Here is a 12,167-nt window from a genome sequence, read left to right on the forward strand (position 1 = left end):
CCCAGACTTGGCATTTATATGGAGATGTGACAGTATTATAGTTATAATTTCACACCTGTTTAATGATGACCTGTTTTGACAATGCATGTATTTACCTGTTATAGGTGATGATGCTGCTGCAGCAGCCAAGAAGGCCAAGGCTAAAGGTGCTGACCAACCTTTCTCTAGAATACCTGGTATGAGAGATGCCAGCAAGAAAATGGCAAAAATTGTAAGTCTTTACTCTTCTGTCTCTTCATCTTGTAGATATATCACCCTCAAATTGCTACACCAGTCAGTGATGTAGATATATCACCCTCAAATTGCTACACCAGGCAGTGATGTAGATATTTCACCCTCAAATTGCTACACCAGGCAGTGATATAGATATATCACCCTCAAATTGCTACACCAGGCAGTGATGTAGATATATCACCCTCAAATTGCTACACCAGGCAGTGATATAGATATATCACCCTCAAATTGCTACACCAGGCAGTGATGTAGATATATCACTCTCAAATTGCTACACCAGGCAGTGATATAGATATATCACCCTCAAATTGCTACACCAGGCAGTGATGTAGATATATCACCCTCAAATTGCTACACCAGGCAGTGATGTAGATATATCACCCTCAAATTGCTACACCAGGCAGTGATGAAGATATATCACCCTCAAATTGCTACACCAGGCAGTGATGTAGATATATCACCCTCAAATTGCTACACCAGGCTGTGATATAGATATATCACCCTCAAATTGCTACACCAGGCAGTGATGTAGATATATCACCCTCAAATTGCTACACCAGGCAGTGATATAGATATATCACCCTCAAATTGCTACACCAGGCAGTGATGTAGATATATCACCCTCAAATTGCTACATCAGGCAGTGATATAGATATATCACCCTCAAATTGCTACACCAGGCAGTGATGTAGATATATCACCCTCAAATTGCTACACCAGGCAGTGATGTAGATATATCACTCTCAAATTGCTACACCAGGCAGTGATGTAGATATTTCACCCTCAAATTGCTACACCAGGCAGTGATGTAGATATATCACCCTCAAATTGCTACACCAGGCAGTGATGTAGATATATCACCCTCAAATTGCTACACCAGGCAGTGATGTAGATATATCACCCTCAAATTGCTACACCAGGCAGTGATATAGATATATCACCCTCAAATTGCTACACCAGGCAGTGATGTAGATATATCACCCTCAAATTGCTACACCAGGCAGTGATGTAGATATATCACCCTCAAATTGCTACACCATGCAGTGATGTAGATATATCACCCTCAAATTGCTACACCAGGCAGTGATGTAGATATATCACCCTCAAATTGCTACACCAGGTAGTGATTAGCCTTTAGACAAAGCTCTAGACTGTTGGTATAATTTTGTACATTGTATTTAGATATTGAAATATCAACTTTAATTGGACTGTTTCAAAATTGTCAATTACACACATTCAGCAGGTTAAAGGTTAAATGTGAAAGACTTTGGTAGCCAGTCAGTATGTCAATCATTAACATATTATATAAAGGTCAGTGGCATAAGGAAAGAGGTTAATGACTTTTTGGTCTATTGGCATTTAGCCTAACAAAAGGTAAGTGCCTAACTGTCTAATGACATGTCTTATTATCTTCTGTGATTCTATTTATAGCATTATGATTTTTTCCATTTTCAGATACCACTGAGCCGACAGCTTAACCAATGGAACATTCCTGTTGATACAATGAACTTTAGATGTATCCTTTTTGCTTGCATAACTGTATGAAGGTGTTGAACCTTTGCTATGCTTTTATAATGTTGTAGATCAGTAACACCATGTAACCTATGTTGGCTTTTGCAGAGCCTTTACTTTATTTCTAAGTGGCCAGCTAAGCATTTGTTTTGTTATAGACTGCCCACTTTGAATATGATATTGTTTGTATATGATATCAGTGTTTAAAAGCTAGCTGTGTTAGTCATATGTCAACTTTCCAGCTCTACAGATGGACAGTTATCATTTAAGCCCACTAACGTTTTCATGGTTAAATTGATTAATTGGTTCTCTGTCAATTTAACAGCAATCACCTTCATTGAGAGCTTCAGGGACTGAAAATTTTAGAAAGATTTTATACTGTGTTACAATATTTTTCCTTCACTTTATATTAGTTATTGTTGACCCTCATCTAGACTGTGCTGAAACTGGTATGTTTAATTTTGTCTTATTCTATAGTTACATGAATTACATTACACATGTATATCCAAAGTCAACTTTTGGAAATGGCAGACATTTTATGGTTTACATGCATATGTCAGTAGATAACTACAGTTAAAAATGATGACTTTTTATTAGTGATGGGAAATATAAAGTAAAAATAAAAGATGTAAAATGTTAAGTACAGAGAAAAGTCACAGTAAAGTATAAGTATGGTGCTAAATATTATGTTCACTGTTAAAACTATTTGTTATAGATGTAAAGATGACATTATTTTTTAAGGCTAACATTTTCATTTTTTTGATTGTTCATTATATATTTGATTTGTGTTTCAGAGGAGAACAAGCCAATAGATGTGTTTAACAAGATATTAGAAGAATATGAACAACAGTTTACACCACGCTGGCTTGGAGTGATGGGTAACGAACATACACCCAGGTACGTCACTCATATTTGGCCATAGCAAATAAGTTATGTATTTATGTGCCCAATTATTATATCTGCAAAAATTTATTTCAATGTTAGTTTATCTTAATTGTATGAATATACATTGTATATATGTTTTCAGTTATCTTAGTGTTTGTCATGTTTCAAAGTATATAAATACAAATAGTAACTCAGTGTTGTTAAATCTTCAGTATATGAGCATATAGGTGCAATTTAAATCACTTAATTAAGTGTTGATCAAATTTAGAGAAACATCACTTCAGTGCTGATCAAATTTATAGAAACATTACTAAGTCAGCGTTAGTCAAATTTTCAAGTATAAAATATACATGTGTAAGACATGATTTCAGTGTTGGTGAATGGGAGGTATATTTGTTAGAGAACAGTTCATTTATCTTCTATGGTATGGAAAGACTGTTGTCCTACATTCCACCTGCAAAACTCTCGGCACTAAATATACCAGGTAATATTTCCTTATTTATACATGTGTCATTGGCCATTGTCAAGCTTAACTGTTGCATGAGGACTTTAGGTGCCTCTTGAGCACCTGAATACAACCATTAAACCAGAAGCTTGCTGAAGAGCTTCCTTGTATGAAACAATCCCTGGATGGATTTGAATCCATAGAGGTAATTCAAGAGGCAAGTAGTACAAAGTCTGCGATCATTTTGCCACAGAGGTCCTTTTAAATTATTCTTAGATTAAATACAAGCTTGGAAAGACAAGGAGAACAGATGTATTAGTTTCATACAATCATTCAGTATTGATAAGGGATACAAGTGGAAGCTTTCATTTATACTACATTGATTGCCATCAAATTTTTGATAGAAATATTTCCTACCTTATCTTAGAATTATGCAGGCACTGTGTCAGTGCAAAATGATATTTCAGGGGACCTCTGTAGCACAGTGGTGAAGGTTGCTCCTTATATACCACTTACCTGTCATTTCTGATATTTTAAATCACACCATAGTCTTGGATGTTTTTGTTATTGTTTTTTTTTTTTCATGTTAAATGAGTGGTTCTTCTCAGGTGCTGTTTTATGCGCCCAGTATGGGGTCTTCCGCCACCAGTTAATCTTTCATCTTGACAGTTTCAGAATAAATAAAAAAATGTACCCAAAAAAGAAAAATTTTAATGTTAAAATGATAATAATGATAATAATATTTCATATGAATCTCAAGTTCATCTCAGAGTTGTCAATATATTATATAGTTAAAGTGTAATTTTATGATTGCAGAATGTATGATTATGTATTCTTTGGATATGGCACAGACCACTAAAAGTTTTACAAGGCAGTCAAAAGTCGATGTCCTTAAAAGGTGAGGTTGTGGTTATTTAAACAGCTGAGATATATCTTATGTTTTTATAAACACATTGATACAGAGAGTCAATGTTAAATGTAACAATTTGTCCTTTTCGCAAACTGAGAAATAATGATTCAAGTAAAAAAAATGGTCATATATCTTTAACATAAACCATTCCTCAAAGTTGAGCAAATTGTCATACAGCTGACTATGTCATCATTATTCATATATTTTTTTGGCATTTTAAAAAAAATCCCAATTTGCAATATATTATGTTCAAGGTTAAATCAACATTAACTGCTATATTATTCAAAATATGTTTAGGCATAAATATGATAAATATTACATTCAATTTTTCTCTCAAAATGTGATACAACAAAATAGAACAATAATAGGATTAAAGTGAGATGTTGGTTACCAAATTTCAAACACAATGTTTTATTGCAGTTCAAAGGTTCTTCCTCTAGAGAAACCTGTTGAGACAGCCATGTTGACAAGTCTGACAGGCATCAAGTGTATCCTTGGTAACCAATGGCATTGTACACTTGCTGAAAATGCTGCCAAACTTAATATAACCATGAAAGGTATGTCAAATTGTTATATGAAATGTAAGGATATGATAATTTCAATATATTTGATATAAAAAAAACAATTTTAAATATGAGCAGATATAGTAAATCTTAATTAGTCCCCTACCGGTTTAACCGGAGGGGACTTTAGGTTTACCCTCCGTCCGTCGGTCTGTCTGTCAGTCCGTCCACAAAACTGGGTCCCGCAATAACGCAAAAAGTACTGAAAATATTTGTATGAAACTTGATATATGGATAGATGGCAGTATGGAGATTATGCACGTTTTTTTCTTTTCTTCCTATATTGAAAATTCTGGTTGCTATGGCAACAAATAGTCTGAAAATATGGCAAATTTAACACATAAACTGGATCCAGTGATAACTCAAAAAGTACTGAAAATATTTTTATGAAACTTGAAATATGGGTAGATGGCAGTCTGGAGATTATGCACATCTTTTTCTTTTCTTCTTATGTTGAAAATTCTGGTTGCTATGGCAACAAATAGACTGAATTTGAAGATTTCTGATTTAAATTTTTCAGCTTTTTCACTATAAGTTCTTTATTTCTTAAGGTGTTTACTTCAAACTTTAAATACAAGTTTCTGGTCATCAACCACATCATATGTGACAAGGTTTACAACTCTAGCACAAAAATTATCAGTATTATCTCCCTTGAACTTAGAATTTTTATTTAAAAAAAAGTTGTCTTTTTTAAATAACTTCTTTATTTCCTAATGTATCTACTTCAAACTTCATATATATGTTTCTTATTATCACTCAACATTTTTGAGAAGGTTAAATACTCTAGCAAGACTATTTCAAGAATTATGTCCCCCTTGAACTTAGATTTTTTTCGAGAAATTGGTATTTTTTACTCCAACTTCTTCATTCCTTATAGGATTTACTTTAAAATCCCACATCGTAATAATATGACAAGGTTGTATAAACATAATTTCCTTACTAGGCAGGGAAACTTAACACATTACTGTGATATAGACAAACTTAGAACTCAAGAGATTTAAGTTCATTCATGTCATTCATTCATTGCTAAAATTGAATGGCCAATGGCCCATCAGAATGTTACTGGGGTTCTAACCGGTAGGGGACTTATGGATTGCTTGCAATACTATGATAATTGCTTGTTCATTAAGTCATTTGGTTTGCTGTCCAGATAAACAATAATGGTACTTAATTATAATGACAAATGTGAAGCGAGCGTTATAATATACAAAACATCTGAACTAGGATGTGCTCAACAATCTGTTTCTAGTCTGACAGGTACATAGAAATTTATTGTAATATGATTCTTCTGAGAAGTGCAGTAATAAATATGACAACATGTGGTTATACAAAAGTATTACTAAGCATGTCATTGTTTTCTATCTATCTTCCTTTACTGTCAAACCACTCGTGAGGATGTAGACAGTTTGTAGATGTCTTCACAGCTATGATACATGTATATAAAAGGAACCAGCTATATGAGCTATGAGTCATATGTAAATGTTTTTTAAAGCTTATTTGTAGGTTAGTCTATTTAAAATGTATATCACATTTTTTTAGCTTGATCAGATGAAAGCTTGGTGCTTAAATTATGAACCGCTATTGATTATGCTTTTCGGACCAACCAGTCCTGGTGTCATATTAACCAACAATTTTTCCGTTGAGAGGCAGACACCTTAACCACTAGGCGGCAGACACCGTAACCACTAGGCCATCTCTCATTATGTCTCTCTGGTTTACAGGGAGCAATATATTTGAGAATTATTATATTCTATGAGGTTTATATTAGTTACAAAGTCATGTTATTTATTCACAGATTTGTTAGAGAGTGGATTATCTACTGGTGAAGCCGTGCGCATGTTATTCACCCCTTACCGCAGAAAGATCCCATTGACTGAGTCTGGAGAGGCCGAGGGTGAGGAAGCGGACAAGAAGGAAGATGAGAGCAAGGGTGATGGTTCAGTGACAGACAGATCACAGACAAGTGATAAAACTTCAACAACTGTACAAGAGTACAAGGAGAATATAGACATACAAAGATCTTGGTTTAACTTTATTTGTTATGGTCTACCTAACATAGTCGTCACTCAGATGTAACAAGACAAGTTTGAAACGGTTTTGTTCATATATTGACTGCCAGGATTTACAGAACTTATAAACTTTTAAGTTTTCACTTTTGTTGAAAACACTTTAATTGACCTTGACTTTTTTAGAAAGATGAAAAACATATTCTAAAAATGTTGTTTGCATTTCAATATATTTAACCTATGGAGAATATTTTTAAGAATTATATTTAGCAGCTTCTTTTTTTCATATTGAATAAAATGTGACTAACATGCCATTTTTTTAAGATAGAAAAAAGGAAAAGAAAAACAGTTACCTTGAAATTTTTATTTATTACCTGCAACATTCTTGTTTAACTATTTTGAAAATTTTAAAATAAAATGTCATATTTTGCATTAAAAAAACTGCATTTTTTTCATTTTCAACTATAAAACTGTTTGAAAATTTTCATTTGTTTTTTGTTTATTTTCCATATGTTGTGTTAAAACATACTGAACTATGAAATATTTAAAAGAAATGTAACTTCTTGTGTATAAATAACTTTTTCATTTTAAATTTGTTAAGGAATGATGTATTACCAAGTGCTAAGCAGATAATTTCATTTCATGTCTATAAATCTAAGTATATAGTAAATTTACTTTAGAGTATATGAACTTTGATTTAACATCTGGTAAGTCATTCTCCGTCCAGAATTATTCAGAGAGCAACTGTGATATTAATTTCTCATAATGTTTATTTTATAATTATTTATTATATTGTACTGTATTGAAAGAGAGAAGGTTAAAATAAAATTGATCGTAAAAACATTTGTTTGTGTATGAATTAGATATTGATATGTTGATGAATTAGGCTTGTTACCTATAAATAATCAAATATTAGATAATTGAGACCTATTGATTATGCATCTAATATATAATGCATGTTTGATAAATGAAGTCTGTTGCTTAAAGGTATTGTTTGATACTTTAACGGTCCATCATTGTGTATGAATTGTAATATGATGGCCGTAGCTATAATGGTAGAGAAACACTACAGTGACCACTTTATAACACAATATGCTTACAGCTGTAATAAATATGTCTTTACCACCAAAACAGACAGAGAGGGCTAGCTGCCTATATCGTATATGTACATACAGTGATACTTTTATATGCTTAATTTTACTTTTTTGATAGTAAAATCCATAGAATTAATACTGAAAAATACCAAACTAACAGCCCTACCAACTTGGAACTCAATTACACAAATCAAGTTATTTAAAGCTACATTAAATAAATATGTAAGAATAATTGGCCGTCGCCCTAAAAACCAGGCATTATACAGTTTCATTCAGTATATAGTAAATTTACTTTAGAGTATATGAACTTTGATTTAACATCTGGTAAGTCATTCTCCGTCCAGAATTATTCAGAGAGCAACTGTGATATTAAATTTCTCATAATGTTTATTTTATAATTATTTATTATATTGTACTGTATTGAAAGAGAGAAGGTTAAAATAAAATTGATCGTAAAAACATTTGTTTGTGTATGAATTAGATATTGATATGTTGATGAATTAGGCTTGTTACCTTTAAATAATCAAATATTAGATAATTGAGACCTATTAATTATGCATCTAATATATAATGCATGTTTGATAAATGAAGTCTGTTGTGTAAAGGTATTGTTTGATACTTTAACGGTCCATCAATGTGTATGAATTGTAATATGATGCCGTATTGAGCTATAATGGTAGAGAAACACTACAGTGACCACTTTATAACACAATATGCTTACAGCTGTAATAAATATGTCTTTACCACCAAAACAGACAGAGAGCGCTAGCTGCCTATATCGTATATGTACATACAGTGATCAGATGGTTCACTTCTATATGTTTAATTTTACTTTTTTGATAGTAAAATCCATAGAATCAATACTGAAAAATACCAAACAAACAGCCCTACCAACTTAGAAGTCTATTATACAAATCAAGTTATTTAAAAAAAACATAACATGGTAAGGGGATATTAAATTAAAGATTATTTGTTCACTCTTTTTTTCTTAGAAAAACAGTTATCTTGGTTAACTGAAATTCAAAGGATATTCATTTAATTGTGTCAGCAAAACACTTCAATATCATGTGGCTGTATAGGAATCATGTGTAAATTGTGGTTGTTTTAAGATAAAGTGTACATTTATAATTGTTATGTCTTGTTTAATGTTTAATAGCCAAAGGCAAAGGAATTGAATGTTCATTAAAATCTATGGTTGATGATGAATAGATATTATCTGGAACACGTCAAAATGAGGGTTTTTCAAAGCTATGCCCCAAGTATAGACTATCAAAGTGCACTACCAATTATCCATAGGCTTATTGTCAAAGTTTAACTGTAAGTCTGTTTGAACCCTGGGATTAGCTGGGTAAACCCAGAATATTTATAATTCTGGAGAAATTTTTTTGCCTACAGGTGATATGAGCCCTAGAACCAATCAGTTACAGGCAGTTTTGTGCCTCAACCAAGATGATTGTTGTTGCAGTGGCTAACATTTTGTGTATCATAAATGCTGATGGGCATGTTGTTCAAAACCTTGTTCTAAATTGAAAAACAGTTACTTGTTAGTTTAAAAAGAACAGGGTTTTGTCAAATCCTTATAAAAAACACAGACCCGTCACAGATTTGAAGGATGTGCCATATTCAACAAAATACAATTTCTGGTTCAGGATTCCTAAAAAAAAGACATTATACCCATCCAAGGATATATAGTGAGTGACCAGGTGAAAGTCAAAATAAGTTTACATTTTGCCATTCAATTTTATAATTTCCTTCACATGAACGATAAATAACTCGCATGACCCAAGAAAATTTTTTATAAATATCCATCCGATTTTAACTGTAACTTTCAATTTATAAAAACAGTGGGGCAGTCTTTTTTATATATTTTAGGCAGATTTATATTTCAACCTAAACATTTTTTCAATATCAACTGTTGGTCAATCACCATTATAACAGCACATATTTTAAAATATATTTAATGCAGCTCAATTTTTATGACAATATGTCTCCGACATGGAGTCTAATGTTCATTTGTCTCTCACCGCTGATTCAGAAATCATGACTCAGTGTCACTTGTGGCGAAATTGTATATTACTGTTAAGTTAACCAGGAAAAACACAAATGGATTGACCACAGAGATATGATCAATTATATTAAAATCGGCGTGAGAAAGTAAATTAACTGGACTTTAGCAAATTTGTGTCATTTTCCAATGTCTGAACAGGCAAAATTTTCTGCTGCTACAAAATTAATTTTCAAGATGAGAACAAAAGTAACACCTGTGTTGCCTGATGATAACCAATTAAACAATTGTATTGAGTGGTGATTGACCAGTTTGTTTTCTATAGTATATGTTGCAGCTACTTTATAATATGTAGTAGCTACAGTGTAGCAGGAGACACAAAAATCGTCGACAAACAAAAACGCCTTTTTTTTTAAAAATTATTTAAGGGATACTCTATTTGCGTAACTCAACTGGTACTGATCATTCCTGTAGTTTCGATGAAATTTCACCAGTACTTTTTGAGCAGAAGTTCAGACAACTTTGTGACGGACAGACAGTCTGGAAAGACAAGCAATGAAGAAGTGATAACTACTTTGTACCACGGGACAACAAAATGCATTTCTGTGAGAGGGTTCATTCACAAATTTTGCTGGTGTTTGCAGAGCTCAGATAAAATAATAAATTCCCCTGGTACATGCTGCTGACCAAGATTTATGCTTTCCTCTGACACCTATGTCATTCATTGCTGTATCATCCATCATAAAATAGCATAGAGTGCAGACAGATAGGTCATCAAATTACTCTTGTTCTATGTATACCGTATATATATACATGTATATCAATTTCTGTATGGGCAGTCAATAATTTTAACCATAAAGATGGAACTGTGAAGTCTTACTGCCAGACCAGGCTAGCATATCTATACAACCTGATCAGAATCTATACAGTTGGCTCCTCAGTTTTATTATTTTGACAATAGACTCAATTTATCTACAAGTGAACCATTCAACATTTAAGGCAGAGAATGTCTTCAATATAGAGGGATAATTATAATACAGAACCATACTAATTTGGAATACTTACAACAAACAACTTCATTAATTTTCAAGAAAAAAGTACACATTTATTTTCATTACAGAGAAATACAATATTCATCAATTTAATACAAATACAGTAAACATGTAAAATACCTTCCATATCAATAATTTGCGTACAAGTAAACAATTTCCGATGAAGTCAAAATTTGACTATAAAATCATTATATGACATCAGAACCTTACATTTCATTTACATCTTATTTCCTTTCCTGTAAAATTCTTCTAGCAAAATAGTTAAAGACAGAACTTGTTACCACCACGTAATGTGTCTTAAATATCAAAGCTTTCAAGCTCCTATAAAATATGTAATATGTACATGAAAACTTAAAATCATCTTATCCTAAAAAATATGACGAAAAAGAAATATTCATGTAGAAATCCTATTACTTTACAAAGAAAGTGAAATAAGTCATTGAAACTTGTTGACAATAAATCTGATGATAATAAAATGTGAATAATATGCATATAATAATTGATATACAAGTGACCTTGTCAAATACGCATCATTTCTATATTTAAAAAAAAAGAAGAAGAAAAACAACACACAACATAGTTACATGTATAATATTCACACTGTGATTTGTATCTACTTTTTTATAATAAAACTTGCGTCATAAAGATGATAATGATGTTACTGAAAAAAACTTTTTATAAATTATATCTTTAAGAATTAATTTCAAGATTAGAAATTGCTATACTATCTCTCTCTTAACAAACTTTTATCATTCATGCCTATAATTTGCATCTATTCTTTCTTTTTAGAAATTCATCGAAAATAATGATGAGCTGGAAACATTTTTTGGAATGTTAAAACACAATGTGTTAAAGTTTATAGTTTATGTAATTGATGAATGCATGTCCATCAATGTGAAATATCAGTTACATGAATATATTTACAAATAACAACATACCTAAAACTTTAGTGTATGCTAAACAAAAACATAATATCAAACCCAGGACCTTTAACATTTCTGACCAAAAAAATGTACTGTAATGTAAGCAAAAGCTTCACACTTGACTATTCTCAGCCCTTTAAATCATTCCCTTCACAATACAGAAAAATTCAGAGAAAACCTAGAGTTATGGGTGTTGGTTTTAACATCCAAAGATATAACCATAACAACTTGTGAGATGTTTCTAGTGAATACATTCAGTGATTGTTCAGATAGAACCAAACAAAATAGAACTTTCAAAAAAGTCTACTAAATGTTTTTTTCACAAGTCGAGGAAGCAGCCTTGCCCTTAACTTTGGGGAAAATAACACAGTATACATGTATTTGAAAAGGGGAAGAAAAACTTTATGTTAATTCAATTTTGGGGGAAAACTGCATGATATCAAAGAATTTTTCTTTGGGGAAGCAGCCCTATAACGGCCCCTGCTATAGAAGGAAAAAAAAAAGCCCTGAATTAACTTAAGTAATGATCCTTAACATT

General features: G+C 32.0%; 1 protein-coding gene across 4 annotated transcripts in view; it reads left to right on the forward strand.

Moving 5' to 3' along the window:
• The window catches only part of LOC132741344 (cilia- and flagella-associated protein 46-like), an 87,790-nt gene extending 81,090 nt beyond the window's left edge, over positions 1-6,700 (forward strand). For all 4 annotated transcript variants that reach the window (XM_060729488.1, XM_060729489.1, XM_060729490.1 and 1 more), the window contains 8 exons: positions 105-211; positions 1,690-1,750; positions 2,160-2,195; positions 2,541-2,643; positions 3,003-3,115; positions 3,893-3,974; positions 4,407-4,543; positions 6,345-6,700. In XM_060729488.1, coding sequence (XP_060585471.1) covers positions 105-211; positions 1,690-1,750; positions 2,160-2,195; positions 2,541-2,643; positions 3,003-3,115; positions 3,893-3,974; positions 4,407-4,543; positions 6,345-6,625 — 920 coding nt within the window. In that variant the 3' untranslated portion in view covers positions 6,626-6,700. The remainder of the gene's footprint in view (positions 1-104; positions 212-1,689; positions 1,751-2,159; positions 2,196-2,540; positions 2,644-3,002; positions 3,116-3,892; positions 3,975-4,406; positions 4,544-6,344) is intronic.
• The last annotated feature ends 5,467 nt before the right edge of the window (positions 6,701-12,167 follow it).

Source organism: Ruditapes philippinarum, unplaced genomic scaffold (assembly GCF_026571515.1).
Source record: "Ruditapes philippinarum isolate M1 unplaced genomic scaffold, ASM2657151v2 ctg627_1_1_1_1, whole genome shotgun sequence".
Taxonomy (NCBI): domain Eukaryota; kingdom Metazoa; phylum Mollusca; class Bivalvia; order Venerida; family Veneridae; genus Ruditapes; species Ruditapes philippinarum.